Below are 20516 nucleotides of genomic sequence, written 5' to 3'. Positions count from 1 at the left end.
CTCTCCTTAGGGCCCTGCTCATGCCAAGCTGATGGGGCTTATTATTTTTTTTCCCATAAAGGGCCTCTAGGCCTTCCATGCTGCTGAGACCCCAGGGCAGGAGGGGGAAAAATGTTTTCCCCAAAGCTGAACATGGTTTTCAGAGATACCTCCCTCCCACCATGAAGATCTTCCTCATTATTACGCAGATGACATTTAAAAAAAAAATTTTTTTTTTGAGTAAACTCCGTGCCACACATAGGGCTTGAACTCATGACCCTGAGATCACGGATTGCACACTCTACCAGCTGAGCCATCCAGGCACCACCTGTGCTCATGAGTTTAGCTCCTTAAGGCCTTGACCCTCTTGATCCAGGATGGGAGCTTTGCTCTCTATATATTCAAAGGACTCTTTGAAGCATTTCCCCCCACCAAAGACCAGTCCAAGAGCACTCAAAGCACTTAAAGGAAGTCGTTTGCACCTTTTAAAAAGGCAGCTCTCTAGCCTACACACTCTTTCTGCCCGTTAAGTTTTCAGAAGACATTTGGGGTTTGGCTTCTATAATTTGCACACTGCTGGGCAAGTGAACCATATGGGGGACTGGCAGGGTCATGGGCTCAGCAGTGGAAGGGAGGGAAGGAGGAGGGAGGAAACTCCGTGATTTCCGGTGACATTCCCCTAACAGTCCAGAGCCAGCACTAGCCAGCAATCTTCTTATGTGCCTTCCTAGAGTCCCTCTGACCGACGAGGTGCCTTTACCCTGGAGCCAGGCGATCTCCTGATGGACTTCACAGAAGCTACCCCTCTGGTAATCTTCCCATTTTGCTAAAACCAGAAAAGCCACAGACCATAGAAACATCTTGGCAGTGGGACGGATGCACAGAGGTGGGCATCGCTGTCGGGAAGGCTCTTCCTCTTGTCCTGCTCACGGCCTGGAGGCTCAGGGATCAGCCTTCTCTGGGGGTTCAGGCGCCTGGGTCCCTTTCCCTCCAAGAGCCTTCCAGGGAGGTGGTGCTCCCTTTCCCCTGAGGGTGGCCGCAGGGGTCCCACCCCGCCTGTCTGCTGCTTCCCAAGCCTGTAGGGCTCCTTGGTGCTTGGGTCTTGGCTTCTCGGCTTCCTGGGCTGCTCCCCGCATGCCCACCCATGGGGCATCTTTTGCTGCCGCTTCCAACAATGTGCTCTGGTCTGAAGTACTGGCTCAGGGCCTCACCCCAGCTTCCCAGGCCCCTCGTGCCTCCCTGTCATCCTCCATCCTCTGCATATAGGTCTCCCCTTAGGATGGTGGTGGTCCTCATGGGACTCCTGTAGGTGAGAAATGCTTTCAGCGGAGAGAGCGCTGGACCGGGAGTCATGCAAGCCAGACCTGGCTCCAATCTCTGCTCCCCTCCTTAGGAGTCTTGTCATGGGGTAAAAGATGCCATTGTTTGCCATGTCTGCCCCAGAGTGTTCGAATGATCTCGTGAGACAGAGAGAACCCTTGAAGAATACAAAAGCACCATAAATGTGTGTGAGATATTATGAATAGTATCAGATGACACAGGCAAACTTGGATGTACCTTGGGCTGGGCTCAGCCAGATGCCCAAGTGTACCTGAGCATAAATCATGGTCCACAAGTGTGGAGCATGACTCAAAATGTGAACCAAGTCAAAAACTACCTCCTGAGAGCTCATTACACACCTGGCTGCATGTGAGGCCCTGGGAGTGGGCAAGGCAGCTAGAGGCTGGAGGGGAGTCGGGTGGATAAAGGGCAGGCACGACAGTACAGCCGTGTAGAAGATGCTTGGGGAGAAGCCCCAAGTGGGAGTCGTTCAGGCCTGGCTCCCTGGAGGAGCAGGTGGTGGATAGGAAGGGTTTCCAGAAGGCTTTTTCAAGAGGGGACGAATGAGGCAAAATACTGTCTGGGCTTTAGGAATGATCACTGTCCCTGCTCCAGCTGGCACAAGGCAATCATTTGTAATTTATACAGTTGTACTTCTCCTCTGGGGCGTTGGGACAGTCTGAGAGCTTCAAGTCAGCATGTTTGGATAACAGCAGAGAACTGACAGTGGGTAAGACAGCCTGCTCCAGGAACTTCGGAGTTACTCTCTTCCCATGTTGGAGAAAATGCAGCCAAGTTATTGATGGCCTTCTTGTTAGACAAATTGCCAAGATAGGGTAAACCAGAAGCAGGGCCTTCCCTCATCTCCTCGCCATCCTTTTGCTCAGATGAGGAAGCTGAGTCACAAAGTGGGGTAACCACACAGGGACCAAGCTATTCCAAACCCAAGTGTTCCTGCTCCTTCTCTGGTGCCCTTTGCATCACCAGATTGGGCTGAATCTGGCATCCGGATTTCAGAAACTTGCCGCTTTGAAGCAGAGCAATGCCTGGAAGGGGGGCTGTGTTTAACGCACTCCCCAGACTGAGAAAGCAGAACAAGAGATGTGGAGGACGAGACAGCAAGTTAAGCAGCCTGGGCCTGGCGCTACGTCAGTATCCCAACTGAGTATCCCAGCTGAGGCCTTACACCTGAGGAGGGCCACGTGTGGGGGCTGGAAGCCAGGGCCGCAATCTGAGGGCATCAGTCTAGTTGGAGGGCAGCAAACCCCAAAGGGACCTGAGAACCCTTAGGTCACAACCTGAGGGCCTATGAAGGCAGAAAGGGGAGAAAGCTAAGTTCCTAGGCCCATGTTGAAGAAAACATGCCAGGCAGGAATAGAAGCCAGTGGGAGAAGATCTCTCTCTGAGTTAGGCTCTTGGGAAACTTCCAGACTGCTGAAGCATGTTTCCATTAATGCCATTTGAGAGTCTACAGAAACTGTTACTGTTGTGAGACCCAGTGCCTAACCCTGTCTGGGGCCACTGAGAAAAAGATGGCTTCATAGTGCTAGGGTTTTGAAGTATGGGTAGGAGTTTGCCAGGTGGAGCAAATGGACCAAAGCATTCTACAGAGGGTACAGCATGAGCAAAATACTGCATATTTATTAAAGGTTCTGGCAGATCTGAGAAACTCGGGTTAGTTTGCCAAAAAAATATTTCTTGGCTCTGATAGTAGTGATAGGATTCCCTTAAAAACCATCGTGTTGCAGGTCCAGCTGGTAGATTTCATTGCCCCATCTTTATCTTTTCTTTGAACGTAATGGTCTGAGATTAGAAAGGAAGCAGCATGTGCCAGGGACCCAGAGGTCCCCTGATCGGAAGTCTGCAGTGAATACGTGTTCTCAGGGTGAAGCATCCTTTGTCTTGCTTGTGTGGATTTGAGGTGTGAGTGTGTGTCCAGGCCGCATGTTCACACAGAAGGTATGCTGGAGGGCTGGTATTTTGCTGACAGCCTGCTCCATTTGGGCCTTTCTTGGCATCACTGGCTTGGACCAAAATTTCACTCAAGTCCTGTCTGCACCAGTGCCGAAGGGTCCTCGAGAGGAAGGGGAACTCCAGCAGCCTACTTCTCCTGTCTGGTCCTCTTCCCTCCATTTCCTCCATCTGCTCCGCCCAGCATCAAAGAAATACAAACAGTGGTCCTCTCTGTTCTTGTCGGGTAGAGGGTGGGGTGCGGTGTCTCTGCCCCATAGGACAGTGGAGGAGAGACTGGATTTAGGGCCTGGGACTAAATTAGACTCTAAAGCCACAGTACCACTGCGGTTCCTTGGGCCAGAGCTAGAAGGACCACAGAGAGAGGGCTGGGACCAGATTCTGTTGCTTTCATTCAACAGCAGCGTTCCACCAAGGAACGCTAGTTTATCAGTGCTAGTTTAACCCTTACGACTCCAGCCCTGATGATCCAGTCTCTGTGTGGAGCGGTTTTCAAAGAAGCAGAGTCCAAACAACTGAGAATAATAGTGTTTCTGTCTTTAACTGGCATCTCTCAAAAAGCATTCAAAATTATCACCTCCCTGGTAGCACTTCTCAAATCTCATTTTGCTTCCTTCTTAATTCTCTTGCACCCTGCACAACTCCAAGGATTTTCATCCTCAAACTCTCCAAAAAAACATCTTTCCAATGTCACTCTTGCAACACTTTTTCCTCCTTTTTCCATATCTTTTCTTCTCCCATCCCCAACTCTTTTATTATGTAGCTCAATTTGGCAATAGAAGCCCTACAGCCTGGGGAGCTTGTGGCTTCCCAGGTTGGAGTCCGCATCACAGACCTGCCAATCAGACTGGAGTTTCTGGCCAGGATGGAAGAGGTTGGGGCGCGAGGGTGGGGAGGGAAGAAGGCAAGTGAGTGAAGACAGCACCACTGTCCCTTTGGTATTCTCTTTTGGAAGGAGAGTGTGGGCTCCTGAACGGGGTGCTGGTGTTAACAGACTGGAGGGAGGGGACATTGACATATCAGTCAAGTCCCCCACTCCAGGTCTGTGGCGCCAGCTTCCCTCCCCAGGTGACATACCCCACAAACACCTATGTCTTCTGTGTTCCTGATGCTTTCTTTTTAAGGCTTGTCCCTCCGCAATCCCCGATCCCCATACTGCAGAAACCACTCGCCCAGCTGCAAAGCAGAAGCGCTTAGGACCCAGGTCTGCTCTGGGCCAGAGACTATTAGTCTAGAGTTCATGTGCCAGGGAGGAGACTGGACCGGCCTGGCCAGACCAGGGTTGTGTAGGGTAAAAAACAGGCCTGGCTTGGTTGTCAGAAGAACTGTTTTTCCATCTATCTCAATAACTTAGTTTTTACTTTTGAACCTCGTTCTATCAGGAAGGCTGGAGCTTGATCCCAAGTGAAATCAGGGTGCCTCTTCCATCTTCCTGGGGATTCACCCATCTTCTCCAGGGCACAGGAAGATGGAGGGAAGTCTCTTTAGTTTGTGATGTCATCTGTTTGCTGGTACATCCGGGGCACTCCCTGCTTCCCTCATGCCCCTTTTGGGTGGGTGGAAGTCACTGTCCTGCTGGGATAAGGATCTCAATCTGCTGGACATGCCACACAGCCATTCTTTCTGCCCCGGGGCCTGCCGCCTCCCCAGCTCTACCTGAGCAGAGGGACACTAGCCCCTCTCTGCTCTTTAATCCCTGTGCCCTAGCCTCAGCCCCGGGAGGAAGGGCACAGGCCCCTCTGCGCAGTACTTCCTAATGTCTGCCCCTCCTCACTTTGCCTGTGACTTTTCTCTCCAGCCCTCACACTGGCAACCTCTTTTCTTATCTGGACGACGAAGAAGCTTTCACATTTCTATCTTCATTTGTCTATGCCAAAAATCTTTCTCTTCTCCAAGGAGTCAGATTTTAAACCTCAAAAGCCAAGTAGCTTAGAAGAACCTAGCTGCCTGAATGTGGAAAGAAGCCAAGGAGGAGAGGAAATGCCAGGAGAAAAAAATAAAATGGTATTTCAAAATAGTATCCAGTTACACATGTTATCTTATTTCCTGTTCATTTACTAACAGATGCATGTTTAGAAGGGTCATAAATGCTTGTGGGATGGATCGACCTTTCTTTACCGTAGAAGCCCAATGCTAGGCAAAGCCTTAAGTCATTCGCCGTAACCTTCAGCTAAGACACTAGTGGCTGGTGCCCATTTTGGCATCTAGGCAGTATGTCCGTATTTGTTGGTCATTTACGTCAGCTTTTATTTTCTTCAAAAAGCACACAGGAGTGCCAGCTTATCTGCAGAGGCTAAGGCCCTGTGGCCTGGGGTCCCTGGTGTGGTTGGTTCTGCTCCTGGGGGGAGCAGGCTGGAGCCCACTTCAGTCAGGTCTCGAATGCCATCTTGTGGAGGGTAGGATTCACCCCGAGGACAGGAGAGAGCAGTAGAGGGATTCTCAGTAGGCTGCTAAAACGGGACGGCAGGTGGTGCATACGGACTTGCGGTTTCTGAAGAATGGATGCCGAACCAGTCGACACGAGGGTCGAGAACCGTGGATTTAGACTTTGCAGAGGCCATTTTTCAGCATCTCCAAATTTGAGCAGTAAAGCAAGGTGGTCGCCAAGACTGTTGGAGATTCTGACTGTAAAAGCCCTTTGGAAATGGTCCAGGACCGCATAATTGTAAAGAGGTCAGCGTCAGATCAGTTTGGAGTCAGAAAAGACACGTGAATGTTCTTGATAGTGTTGTAGTGAAACTTGCCCCGAGGCTCTACTTCCTTCGTTATGGCAGGACGTTACCGACTAGTTAAGGAAGCTCTCTTGAACTAAAAAAGATGTGTGTATTTACTGTCTAGAGTGAATGGTTCCTCCTGGCAACCCACACTAACCCTGTCAGTGGCCCCCTCTCCTAGCCTCAGAGCCTCCTCTCTCCACCATCCTCATCCTCACCAGGACAAGCTGCTGGACCTCTGCTGGTGCATGGCACTCTTTAGGGCCGGGGTGGGGAACCCAGCACCCCGAGCGATGTGGCATTTTCTCACAATGCTTGATATCTTCCAGCTACAGCAACAGGGTACCTTGGCGGCAACCCAAGGTGTCACGGCCTGGGCCAGGGGGATGGGTTGGGGGGGAAAGCAGGGCCAGTATGTTTTCTGAACACAGATAACAGAAAGCCATGCAGAGTAAATCCATAAGCCCATGTTCCTCCTTGCTGAGAGATGTCTTTCCTGGAGCACTCTGTTGGACATCTGCTGACCTGTACACCCTGATGGGGGCCCTTATTAGCAGAGCTCAGGAGGTCACCAGGCATGGACGGCCAGCACGCTCAAGCGTGTGGCCTCTCCTCACATTGCCCCCGTGGCTAGCGTCACTCATTCATCACGGCTCTCTTTCTGGCGTGGCCCCGGAAGCCACTGCCAGGCCCGCGCAGTCGGCCCAGAGATGGCCCCTGCCTGCCAACCCCGGGAATGGGGTTTCGATGGGTTGTTCTGTTCAGATAGTGAGAAGACAGATGAGAGCCAGAGAGGAGGAGAGAAGGTGGGGAGAGGAGGGAGGAGGGGGGCCTAGAAGCCAGCTGGCCGGAGGCTAGAAGCAGGCTGGGGCGAGGCTGGCTCCAGAGCAGGCTGGAGTTGACAGATCCTTCTTGCACTGTGCTATCTTTCTCTCCTCCCTTCCCTTCTCTCCTCTGCCTCCTCCCCCTCTCTCCTCTGCCTCCTCCCCTTCTCTCCTCTCCTCGTGAGCAGGCAGAGCCCGCCAGCGCCCCCCACTGTGCCCACTCTCGCTGTTCTCCTCCACTCTCTCCCCCCATGAAGGAAGAGACCACTGGAGTTTGCATGCACCCTCCAATCAAAACGAGGCTGGTAGGTACCCTGGCAGGGAGAGGGGCCTGGCCAGGAGAGGTGAGGCGGGCAGGGGCCACCAGGCGGCCACCCCGCTGGTGTGCGTGAGCACTAGACCTTCTGCGAGGGCCTGGCTGACAGGTGCTCTGTCTCCAGGATGGATATGTAGTTTGGCCAAATGAGGACGCACAGGCTGCTGTCCTGCCCTGCGTCTCTAGATCTCAAGAACCAGGAAGAATTTGTTTTCCTAAAGCTTGGATGAGCATAGATACTTTTCCCAGAAAGGAAAAAGAAAATCTTAGTTGCATTTCTATTGAAAATAAAAACTTTTTTCACTTGTCTTTTCCTGCTATGTTTCAAGATAACAGGGTGAGTGTTACATAACAGCCTGACAAGAATCACCTAGTCCCAACCTAGCACGATTTTTCCATTTTTGCATGTGTCCGTCTAATATTTATTTGTATTCATTCATAATTTTACGAAGTGAAATCATAGTATCCATATCGTCTCCTGTTTTTCTCTTTCCACTGAGTGTTCGATTGTTTCTATCTTGTTCTTGTTACCACAACGTATGTGACTGTTTACCTTCCATCCAGTGCGTGGCCTCCCATTTGCCTAACCCATTCACCCGGCAGGGCACAGGCTTGGTTCCCAGCGTGTAACTATGCGAGGGGACACAGATAGCTTTTGTGTTAGGTATTTTATTTTCTTAGGCTAGACCCTGCTGGGTTCAGTATTGTGACTTTGGCTCTGCTCCCTTTCTAAAGTGGTTATACCAAGAGACAGCAGCAACGGAAGAGTGACTACGCTTTGCCACAGCCGAGCAACAGAGTGTAACTGTTGGGGTAGATTTTTGTCTTATTTAGAAAAGATACAGTATAGTTCATGGAAGCTGCCAATGTTCACATGTCTTTAATAGCAATAATAAACCTCTTTTCCCTTTTACCTCACGATGGTCTGAGAGTCTTATCTGAATGTGACCTTTCACTTTGCTCTTGGTCTCGGCGCACACGCCGAACCACTAGGCCATGGGCGGAGAAGGCACCACGGGCTTCCCCTGGGTCCTCTCGCTGTGTCGCAGGCAGCCTCTATCAGCAATCTGACCTGGCACCTGAGTCTTAAGGCACTTGGGGCCCGTTCTGGGAATTTTGAGATGTTTGAAGAGGCCAAAGAGAATTTGGGGAAGGGGAGCAGGCGTGGACTGGGCATCTCCGTGCACATCGCAGAGACACGCTCATTCTCAGATTGGCTGAGAACTACTCCACCCATTCAGAAAAGCCTCAGCAGATTTTGGTCTGTTCAGATGTGCTCTAGCTCGCCCCTACCTTAACCCCCGTTAGAGTGACTCAAGAGCATCAGATAACTACCCCAGGATCCACAGACCAGCCCCGCGGAGAGACGAGAGCAGCTGCCCACGGGCAGCGGTGGACTCAGTGTCCAGGCTGCAGCCCTCTGGTGACAGGTGGCAGAGTGCGCATTCCCCAGCAGGTGGACGCGCAGCTTCTGTGCCCTGAGGGCCACAGGCAAAGCTAGTACCAGGGTTGTTGGGCCCCTGGAGCTGCTGGCAGTCCTCTAGGCTGGTATAAAGAAATAAGCATACTCCACATTTCTCAAGGCCTCCGGAGGCCAAAGACAAAATAACCAAAGAGAAAGAAATGGAAGCAAAGGCTCTTTTCAGCCCCCCACCACGACCTGATCAGGCCAGTGCACCCCCCTGCTTCAGACCAGCCCTGTGCAGTAGCCGCCCCTAGCACTGGGCCCTCTGATCATGGTGCCTTATATCCCCAAGGCCGCAGTGGCAGAATTCTCACATGCTTACGGGGGCTTCCCCAAGGTCGTCTTCTGTGGCCCACGATTTACAGGGAGTCCAATAACTAAAGGGAATAGACAGGAAATACTTTCTGGCCTAATTAGTGCAAGCCTCCTGGTACTGTGTCCACCGTCATAGACTGTGTCCCAGGATGTGGCCTGTCAGCAGCCTCTAGTCCCTTCCCCACAGCCATGGGGAAGCAGGCAGCAGCCACCCAGGCAGCTCTGGCTGCCTCATTACACACCCTGACCATGGCCTTGAATGGATCAGGCCATACATAGGGCCCGGCATGCCTAGGAGGCCCACACAGCCTCCAGGGAAAGGTGTTCCAGGGGTGCCCTACAAACATGGGACCACAGCCTGTCACCCCTGCTGGGTCCCAGCCCTACAGCACAAGGATTGGTGCAGATATGACCACTGGCCAAGAGTCGTCAGGGACCTTCTGTTTCCCTATACGAACAATGAGGGCTCTGCACGTGTTCCCTTGAACCTTTCAGTTCGGTTTTAAAAGTGCACTACCAAAGATTTCAAAACTTTGTTTTCATGTAAGTAACCCTCTTGTCTTTCTCTTTTTTGAAGATAAAAACTTTCCCGGCTGATACAGTGACCCCATTTCCTGATGCTTTCAATTCAGGGCCACAGTTCACCGTAAGTAGATTCAGAAAACAGGTCTGTGTTTTAAAATGTTGTTCCCGTGCCGCATGCTTTTCTGTGGCATGCTAGATGGCAATGTCAGCAGCTTTCTTTTTCTTTTTTCTTTTTTTTTTTTTTAAGATTTATTTATTTTGGGGCACCTGGGTGGCTTAGTCGGTTAAGCATCTGCCTTCAGCTCAGGTCATGATCCCAGGGTCCTGGGATCGAATCCCATGTCAGGCTCCCTGCTCTTCAGGGAGCCTGCTTCTCCCTCTCCCTCTGCCTGCCACTTCCCCTGCTTGTGCTCTCTCCCTCTGTCAAAGAAATAAATAAAATCTTAAAAAAAAAAAAAAGATTTATTTATTTTGAGGGGCGCCTGGGTGGCTCAGTCAGTTTGGCATCTGCCTTCAGCTCAGGTCATGATCCCAGGGTCCTGGGATCTAGTCCCACATCAGTCTCCCTGCTCAGTGGAAAACCTGCTTCTCCCTCTCCCTCTTCCCTCCCATCCCCTCTTGTGTGGCTCGCTCTCTCTCAAATAAATAAAATCTTTAAAAAAAGATTTATTTATTTTGAGAGAAAGTGAGAGCAAGAGGTGGGGGAGGGAGACTCTCAAGCAGACTCTGCACTGACCCTGGAGCCCGACACAGGGCTCGCTCCCAGGACCCCCGAGATCATGACCTGAGTCATCATGAAGAGTTGAACCCTCCACCATCTGAGCCACCCAGGTGCCCCAACAGCTTCTTTTAATCATGCGAACTCTGTTCTGAAGTGACATTTAGTGCATTTAATGTCACACAACTACTACCCCTAGCTCCAAAGCATTTTTCTCATCCCCAAAGGAAACCTCGTTCCCATGAAGCAGTCACTCTCCATTGCCCCCCTCCCGCCAGCCCCTGGCACCCGCCAATCTGCCTTCTGTCTCTGTGGATTTCCGTAGTGTGGCTATTTCAGATAAATGGAATCGTAGACTACATGACCTTTTGTGCCTGGCTTCTATCACCGAGCCTCATGCTTTTGAGGCTCGTGTATCCGGTAGGGTATACCAGTATTTCATTCTTTTTACGGTGGCATAATATTCCATTGCATATGTATACCCCAATTTGTTGATCCATTCATTCCCTGGGGGGTATTTGGGTTGTTTCTACCTTCTGGCTGTTGTGGATAGTGCTGCCGTGAACATGTGTGTGCATGTATTTGTTTGAGTTCCTGTCTCCACTTCTTTGGGGTTCGGTGTACATCTTGATGATGGTGTGATCTTAGGTAGTCACTTTGCCAGTCCTGGCACCTGTCTCCTCTTATTTGAGTGGAAACAGTAATATGAATATCTTCCTTGTATCCGGCGAAGGCAAGGATCAAAAGGGATCAAGAAGTTGGCAGAACTTTACCAACGGCAGAATGTCCCGCAAGTGTCAAGTATGGTGGCTGTTTCTCGAGGGCCGACAAGGCAGAGGGGTGTGATTAATGAGAGCAGGGAGTCATGACAACCCACTTCACGTCCCCACCTCCCTTTGTGTCACCGGACAGCTGATTAAAGCTCTGCAAAATGTCGACATATTCTTAAACATTTAAATGCTGTAGTTTCCTCATCTGCAAAATGGGCGAGTTTGATGCCGTTCAGGCTTCTTTTCAGCTGCAAGTCTTTCCTTTCATTGAAAGCTTCTGCAGAACTCACTGGATGAGTGGCTGCAGGGAGCAAAGTGGAGAGTCTGGGATCACCTCTTCCTTCGCCTCACCCTCGTCTCTTCCCAGGGATCAGAGTTTGTAGTCCCTAGAACTGAGTGAGGTGGGCTCTGGGAGGCCTAGGGTAACCAAAAGTGCCGTCTCGTGAGCTGGGTGATGGTACTGCCTGAGGCGGCTCTAGCCACATGGACAGAGAGGGAGGAAGCAGTGGCTGGTGCAGCCTTCAGAGGTTGAACAGAGGTAGGAAGGCGTCCAGCAGTCCAGGCAGAGGCAAAAACAGGTTCCTAGAATAATACATTTCTAAGGTCATGAGCTGCTTCCAGCACCTGCCTTGGAAGAACCAGAGGGCAGAGACACAGGGGCTGGGCTGCGGCACTCATCCTGGCCCTGCGGTTTCACTGGGCACAGCTCCCCAGCAGGGAGCTCCGGCTCCCCTTCCCTCAGCTGACCCATGGCGGGCACTCTGGCCTCCTGCCCAGGCTTGGCAGTGCTGCGAGACACCCAGGGAAGCCTTCCTGAAAAGCTGGGGGCCAAGATGGAGCAGGAAGCCAGTGTCAGAAACCACACTGGGACTTTTAAGAACTGGGCAAGAATATCTCGAGGGCAGCAATTTTACCAAGTTTCAAGATAATACAGATGCCGCCAGCCTGGGGACCATACTTTGGGAAGCACTGAGATAGTGGTGAAAAACACCAATTGTGGGGTCCGTTAATACTGGTCCTAAATACTAGTTCTTAATACTTACTGTGTGACCTTGGCAAAATTACTTAACCTCTCTGAACCTTACTTTTCTTTTTCATAAAATCAGTTCTAAGATATGCATTTTTTTCACCTTTTAAATCTCTGAAATCAGGAGCGCCTGGGTGGCTCAATCAGTTAAGCATCTGCCTTTTGGCTCAGGTCGTGATCCCAGGGTTCTGGGATCGGGCTCCCTGCTCAGTGGGGAGCCTGCTTCTCTCTCTCCCTCTGCCTACTTGTGCTCTCTCTTTCTCTCTGTCAAATAAATAAATAAATAAAATCTTTCAAAAAATTAAAAAAAATAAATCTCTGCAATCAGAACATTCATTACATGAGTGGGTGTGACAAGGTTTGAATGGCCACATTTTTCTTTCTCTGTGGCACATGCAAAAATGGTGGATCTAACAATGGATGGTGTCAAACGCGAGGAAATATGACCTCTACCTTAAGGATTGTCAAGAGGTAATACATGTGAAGTGCTTCGCATAGTGCCTGGCACAAAATAAAATCATTTAATAAGTGGTAATTGATTTTAGCTATTATTAAAAAAATAACAGGAACTGCATGGAAAGGCTTAGGGAGTCTCTGACAGTGTGAAAATGGAACCCAAATTGAGATTGATTTTCTCTTTTCTGTTTCCTCTCCAGGCAGACTTTAGAGACAGTAAATTACCGTGCTGTCCTGGCCAGTCTTCCCCACTGATTCCAGCAGTGACCCTGAGGCCTTTGACAGAGACCATGTCCACAGTGCCGACCATCTACACCACCCGGAAGCCTGTTTCTCTGGCGGCCAGGTGAGTGAGACCAGCAGGGACCGGTAGGGGCTCTGGTGACAGGGAAAGCGGGCGTGGGCTCTAGTTTCATTGTGTCTGTGACATCTATTTGTTTATTCTTCCATTTATTTATTCTGTACATATTTATTGAAATGTCTACAAAGGCTAGAGAGTATTCTAGGCCCTAGCGATGTACAATAAATAAAACGGAAATCCTACCTTTATGGAGTTTACCATTTATGTCGGGGGAGAGGAGACAGATATTAAATAAATGAGTGTGAATGTGTGTGTGTTTGTGTGTGTGAGAGAGAAGGGAGAGAGGATGAGAGAGAAAGATGATGACAAGCTAGGGAGGAAAATGAAACCAAGAAGGGCACGGGGCATGCTGAGTGGGCCTCACTGAGGTGGCTTGTAAGCAGAAACCCGAAATGGGAAGTGCAGATATTTGGGGAAATGGTATCCTCATCAGAGGAACAGCCAGTTCTAAGACCTCTGAGATGGAGCACGGCCGGAATGGTTAAGGAAGAGTAAGGGGGCCCGCGTAGCCAGAGCAGGATGAATGACAAGACAAGAGCCCCCGTGAAGTTGGAGGTTGGGGCCAGATTGTACTTGTTGGCCACAGTAGAAACTGATTTCTACCCTGTATGAGATTACTGAAAAACTTGGTTTGTGCTTTAGATGTGTGTCTGTGTGTGTGTGTCCATGCATGCGTGTGTGTGCGTGCACATAAACAATGGAGACAGATCCCATAGTTAGGCAATGGGGCCTGAGGGCCAAGAAGTCAGAGGCAACCCCTCAAAACAGCCAATTTTATTTCATACAATTTTTTTATTAAAATACGGGGGAGAGGGGACTCTGGGAGAAAGTGCATTTGAAACCTATTGACAGCACGACCTAAAGAAATCTAGCCCCTGGACATCTTGCCCGCTCATTCAGAAGACCTTTACTGAGAGGCTGCTGGGTACCAGGTCCTACACTTAGCTCTGAGGCTTCAGAGATGAATGACATATATGGCCAGTCCTCTGGGGACCAGTGCCTTGAGGAACTCTAAGTCTGGGGGGAGACCCAGTAGGCAGCTAGACAATTTCAGGTCGTTGTAAGGCTAGCAAAGGTTGGGGGTCCTTAAGGAGCCTGAAAGGGAAAGTCAATAACAAAGGTCAGGAAAGAAGACAGGGAGGTGACACTGTTCTTGACATTTTTTAGTGGAATCTCATTATTTTGTCTTCTTCAGTGCAGAGACACTCCGACAGGAGCTGGAGAGAGAGAAAATGATGAAAAGACTGTTGATGACCGAACTGTGAAATTCTCCCCTTGTTGCCTGGAGGATGGCATGGTGCCTTCTGTCCGTTTTCTTTCTTCGGGCTTTGTGCGCTCGCGCCAGCACAACACACAGATGTGTGCTCTGTTCACCCAGGTCTCTGTGATTGGTTCAGGCCAACTTCTGGCTTGACTTTGATGGGAGAAGTTATTTTCTGTCTCCTGAGTATTAGAGTTTTTCTGCTACTCAATCTAGTTGGGACGGGATTTGGGAAGCCTAGGAGAAGAAAGAAGGGGAGATGGGATTCCCTTTTTAGTACTACCTGTGTGTCCTGTATTAATAACCACAGGGGTTAATATGGCACGGAATCCTTTGCTATCAGTCTCAACCATGATTTTGTATGATTGAAACTTGCACCAAGCTTCGACTGTTTGTTAAAGAATCATTTTTAATGAAAGAATAATTCTTTACTGCTGGTTTTTTCATTTACACTGGTAATTATACAGAACTTATAAAGTCGTTAACACTCATTTTTATTCAGACATGAATCGATGAACTAAAACAAGGAAGTTGTGATCACCAGGACTGAAGCGCATCAGTGAAATCTGAAATACACTTTAAATTATGGATTCGTGGGATAGGATATTATTTGGGATAAACAGAATTTTTCATTGAACCCAAAGTAGGAAATTATAGCTGAAATTGTCTAAAAATCCTTACAAGGATAAGATGATTCAGTATCAAGATTCATTTGGATGTTCCATAAAGGAAAATTATTTCTAAAGTTGATTAATTCTTGTCCTGTTGATAGAATCTTGACCAGATGACACTTTGTTCTCTTTTTATATAGTTTAAAGAAATGTGTTTTTAAATTTTTATTATGCACTTGAACAACTTTGCCGGAATAAAGGCACCCCCCTCACCACAGACTAGCCCTCTAAATTGTTTCCCGAGCTCTCAATGAATACGCACACATTTTTTCATAGCTGTGATCAGTGAGTACGTACTCTTTGGTTGTACTTCTCCACCTCACACATATCTTCCCTTTTCAACACAGATCCTGCTCTCACCAATTTCAATGTCTGTATATCCATGTAACATGGTTAACCTCACTCCTCCCTATTAGATATTTGAGTTATTTCCAATTTTTCACTCTTATAAATAGTGCTGCTATGAATGTCTTTGTAAAAAAAAAAAATGCTCGTTCCTTTGGATTCTTCCCTTGGGAATATCTCCAAAGAGGGATTACAAGGTCAAAGAGCATGAACTATTTTATAGCTCGTTTCGTATTGCCAGACTGCTTTCTAGAAAGATCCAATCTCTGGGTTGGAAGGACCTTACAGGTCATTAGTTCAATTCCCCTATTCCCTCTGAATGCTTGAATCCCTCTACAATTTATGATGCCACCAGCAATGTATAAGCATTATTTCTACTTACCAATAGTTCTGCCAGTATTGGGTTTTGCCATTTTAATTTATTTTTGCTAGTTTAATAGGTGTGTATAGTTGTTCTCGAAAGGTTGTTCTATTTCATTAATTGCTAGCAAGGCTGAGCACTTTTCCGTGTGATGATTTACTAGCTGTATTTCCTTCTATGTAGGATGTCCATCCATTTCTTACAACCACTTGTTAAGTGTAATTGATCTTGTATATTTGTATCAGAACTGTATTTTTATGTTGTATTGTATAGTTTGCTCTCCTGTCCCTATCCTTAAAACTGAATGGTGCCAATAATTTGATACTAATGATTATAAAAAAAAATGTAATGCCTCATTTACTAGCATTGTTGTAAGATGAGGTATGTAAGCAAATATTCAGAGAACAGAGGATTAACCCTTTAAGTGCTGAATCTTTAAAATTTTCATATTTTTTGAGGGAAATCTTTCTAAAACGCGTTACACATTTCCCTGCCTTAGAAACAGTACACCGGAGAGTATTTAACCTTTTCTTGATGAGTCATGATCATCATTATGAACATCAGCCCCTTTGTACCTTGGTGTGGTGCGGTGATGTCATCAGGAGCTATCAAAATACACAGGGCTTGGCTTTGCCTTTCACGGACTATTGTGCTGTTCTCACTGATGAATTTTACTGCTTTCTGCTCTATTGGTGAAGCCATCTGGGGCATTTGTGGTGTTTGGGACTTTTTACTCCCATACTAGATGACCCCTGGCTATACTTTTAAAACAGCTTTACCTGTTCTTTATCTCGTGCACACGATCCAAAATGTGTCCCTGTACAAGACGGGGGAGCTCTCTGTGTCTGGGGTTGTAGCCTCTTGCCAATCCAGCACCCTCCTCCTAACCTGCTTTCTGAGTCTTCTGCTCTTCACCTCCTGCTCTCTGACGGAAACCTCCGCGGCAGAACGGAAGTTTTCTTGGAGAAGCCAGGGAACCAAGTAAGACATATGTGTCAGGTGTGCTTTGCTTCTGAGGAGGGTTGCATGGGCTTTTGGGACGCTCTTTTCAGGAGGCTCTGAGCCTCCTGCTTTTTTCCCCACATCCCCCTGGGTTCACAGATGTTCAGAAGTTGATGTCACTGGAAGTCTGATCCCAACAAGTTGGCTGTTACTGTATATGAAAACCCAGTACCTTTGGCAGCTCAGCTCTAACCAGTAAAATCAAGAGGATTCCATTGTTTCAGCAGTTGTCCTGATTATTTGCCTACTTAAATGTATGACGGGCGCTCTGCATGGTGACCTGAGGACATGATATCGTGTTGGGTGGATTCATGGGGACAAAAATAAATGGATAGAATTGCTTTACCTTTTTAATACTTAACACAAAACAACAACATCATACAGTCACACAACACATACCTTATGTTTGGGGGGCGGGGGGTGGGGTCCGCCTATTGACATAATCATGCCAGAATAAGAGCTCCGAACTGTGGACGACAGTCTCCTGGTGGGCACTGGGGGGGGGGTACTATGAGGGGCCTGGGAGTCCTGCAATTCACGAGTTTGTGGATCACAGGCTTCAGAGAAGATCCTTATGTTTGAAGAGTTTAGAAACTAGGTCCTAAAGCATTCTGAAGATCCCATCTGAATGCACCCCAAATTTTGTATTCCCAAAATATCACAGGAATATTCTGAGATCTGTATCTTTCTTTCATCACCTCAGTTTTTTTAAAACTTGAAATTCAACATTTCAACCATTTTCAAGTGTGCATTTGGTGGGGGTTTTTTGTATGTTCCCAATGTTATGCAAACATCATCACTCTCTAATTCCAGAACATCTCCATCGTTACAAAAAGAAACTCTCTATCTACAGTCACTACCAATTCTCCCCTCTCCCTACCTCCTAGCAACCACTAATTTATTTTCTGTCTCTGGATTTCTGTCTAAGGATTTGCCTAATCTGGACATTTCATATCAATGGAATCATACAATATGTGGTCCTTGGTGACTGGCTTCTTTCCCTTACCACAATGTTTTCAAGGCTCACCCACGTTGTAATATGTGTCAATACTTCATTCCTTTAATGGGTGAATAATACATACCATTGTATGGCCATACCACATTTTATCTGTTTATCAGTTGATAGACAGTAGGGTTGCTTTCACCTTTTGGTTCTTATGAATAATATAAACATCCATGTACAAGTCTGTATGAACATATGTTTTCAACTCTCTTTGGTATATAACTGAGATTGGAATATAGTGGGATCATATGGCAACCAAAAAAAAAAAAAAAAAGAAATCACATATACTAGGCAGTCAGAAGAATGGGTATGTCTGTTACTGGTGAGAAACTATAATGTAGCACTGATTTGGGGGAGTTTTTATAACAAAAGTTATTTTAGAGAAATGGTTTTGATGAGAAGAGAAAATGAAGGTGCTGTCTTTCTTTTAAAAATGAAAATGAAATTAAACTCCGGTGCATTTCCAAGTTCTTGTTTGAATAGCTGGCTCTCGTTCAGTCAGCAGCCTCTCAATGTTCAGGAAAAGTGCTTCCCCAGAAAACATGCACTATCGAGAAAACCACAGCATTGGTTAGCTGCTCAGTGAATTCACATCACTGGGAAGCAGAGGGTCTCTGCAAAACCCGGGATGTAACAGAGGGGAATATGTGCTGAGAGTGGGAACAGGTCTCCCTCCAGGGCTCCAATCTTACAAGAAAACAAAGAGGGCCACCTGGCTGGCTCAGTTGGTGGAGCTTGCAACTCTTGATCTCGGGATTGTGAGTTCAAGCCCCACACTGGATGTAGAGATTACTTGAAAATAAAATCGAAAAAGAAAAAGAAAGAAAGAAAACACAAAGAATAAGAAAATCCCAAAAGGCAATTTAAGTGAATGGGAGAAAACATCATGGAAGGAAGAGCCAAGTCAGTAGAGAATTGAGAAGCAGAGTAGTTTCCAAGGCCCTCATGAGGCATGCAGACTGTGATGACAGTTATGCGGATTCTCCCTAGAAAAAAAAAATCCATGCATCACATATTCCAGCACTTTCATAAGGTCCTCACACCACCCCTGTAGCCCATCTATGGTCCCCTTTGAGTCCATGGACCCAAGGTTCTGAAGAGTTGAAACAGATTATCTGCAAGATTCATTTTAGGCTGTGGTTGCAAGCCCACCTCCAACACCACCCCCCAGCATCCCCTACAAAAAAAAGCCCACATGGTTTTTTATCAGACCAATTTACTAGAAGAATGACCTGGTTTTCATTTGCCTTCTATCTGGCACAATCACTGTTAATTATAGTAATTAAAATGAAGGGAATAAAAAAGAAAGTGAAAGATAACAGCTTGGATTCTAAAACCAGAGATTCAGTACTGAAATCAGAAGTCCAATACTTGCTTTATTGATTGATTGATTTTTGCTATATGTTGATTCATTTGTAACATATCTTTCCTGGTGAACAGGAAGAAAAGGAAAAGAAAGGAATTGTGATTTTTAAGAATGAGTTTTTCTTTTTCTTTTTTGAAGAATTAGATGTTAGACTTTCGATTGGCTTTTTTTATATTTTAAAATGTTACACATTGCAAAGCTATGTTTTTTGGGGGAAGAAGTCTCTTTGTTTTGATTTTCTTAAGCAATTACAGTTCATCTTTTCTTTTTTCAAATAATAAATCTACTTCTTGTAACAACTGGTTTTTTGGAAAACCTAGTGAAGCCCAAGCTTTTCAAGAATTACGTCTGATTCACCTGCCAAGCTAAACATGTTTAAACTTCAGTTGGACAATTCACCATCGGTGTCAGCTGATACACAAAGGCAAACACGTGACTTCTAGGGCACATAGCACTTTTTACTATTTCAACCCTATCTCCCATCTCCCCTGGTTCAAAAAAGGTTGAGATCACCAGTTTCTTTTTGAGTATTTGTATTTCGTAATCTTGTGCACATTCATTCATGCATGCCTTCTACGGCATCAAACCCTGTTGAGCCTCACCTCTGTCATCTTACCTCACCTTCCTTGCCTTCACAGAGGTTACTCATATACCACTCCATACAGTCTGACTTCTGGGCCTGCATTTGGGACCTCTACGCTTTTCTGCCTCCATAATTATTTCCTTTGTTTATGCAATGAAATAAAAAGAAATAGAAAAAGCAGGCTAAAATGTTGGCTCTGCAACGCCAGCATGAAAGGAATTACATCCATGTTTTCTAACAGAGAACAGTTTAGCAGTTATCACTTCAAAACTGTCAAAAGAACTCCAGGACCTAGCATCCTGTAAGTGCGTGGTGTGGATAAATGGCTGGGTAAACAAGCGACAGTGAATTGCAAGCAGCAGGAATGGATTTGAGAAAGTGGAGAAATCCGGGTGGTCATCAGGCATGGTGTGGTCCTGCCAAGGCCTGTGCTGCCTGCTGCAGGGAAACGGGGTAAACCAGTTGCCTAATTTTGAAGGGGTTAGGTTATGCAAGGGCACCAGCAGTCTCTGCTGATTACACACTTCAAAAGTCTGGGAGGAAAGACTGAATCCAGCCCAGGAGCTGGGTTCTAGTTTCCTCTCTGTCTCTAAGCATCTCTTACCTATCTAGAGAGTGGGGATCCTCCTATTTCAACTTCCTTCTGTGATGATCCCAAGAAATAATGAGTATAAGTGCTTCATGTAAAACAAAAAGTGCTGTAACAAGATGATGGGAAAGGCAGCAATTCTGGCAAGGTGTGTCCAAGATACACCTTCCAGGGAGCACTTAAATTAGGATGTGCATTGAGGTTTCCTGGGGAGGTTGGTAAAATGCATATCCTGATTAAGAGGTCGGCAGCGAAGCCTGGGATTGGTGATGCCAGCGAGCTTTCGGGGAAGCCATGCTGCAGGTACAGAAGCAAAGATCTAGAAGGGCCAAATCGGGGCGCGGGGGGAACTCGTGGAGGGAGGGAGAGGATGGGGAGACTTGGAAGAAAGGACGGAGGAAGGGAAGCTGCTAGGAGAGAGTCCGAGCCGGGAAAAGAGGATGCTAGAAGGAAGGGGAGGCGTCGCGCCGGCTGGAGGATGCGCAGAGCGAGGCGCGAGGTGGCGGGGACCGGCGGCTGCGCGGCCGCGTGGGCTGCGGGCGGGGGCGGGCGCGTGCTGACGGCTGCGGCGGCG

The 20516-nt window shown here is 47.5% G+C and overlaps 1 protein-coding gene across 1 annotated transcript in view; it reads left to right on the top strand.

Moving 5' to 3' along the window:
• Nucleotides 1-16715, top strand: part of EPB41L4B (erythrocyte membrane protein band 4.1 like 4B) — a 156433-nt gene extending 139718 nt beyond the window's left edge. The window contains 6 exon segments of the mRNA XM_019796710.2: nt 711-788; nt 6997-7113; nt 9482-9550; nt 12601-12715; nt 12718-12746; nt 13957-16715. Coding sequence (XP_019652269.2) covers nt 711-788; nt 6997-7113; nt 9482-9550; nt 12601-12715; nt 12718-12746; nt 13957-14175 — 627 coding nt within the window. The 3' untranslated portion in view covers nt 14176-16715.
• The last annotated feature ends 3801 nt before the right edge of the window (nt 16716-20516 follow it).

This window comes from Ailuropoda melanoleuca, chromosome 7 (genome assembly GCF_002007445.2).
Source record: "Ailuropoda melanoleuca isolate Jingjing chromosome 7, ASM200744v2, whole genome shotgun sequence".
NCBI lineage: Eukaryota > Metazoa > Chordata > Mammalia > Carnivora > Ursidae > Ailuropoda > Ailuropoda melanoleuca.
Note: the sequence above shows the minus strand (reverse complement) of the source record. Positions and strands in the feature narration are given on the sequence as shown.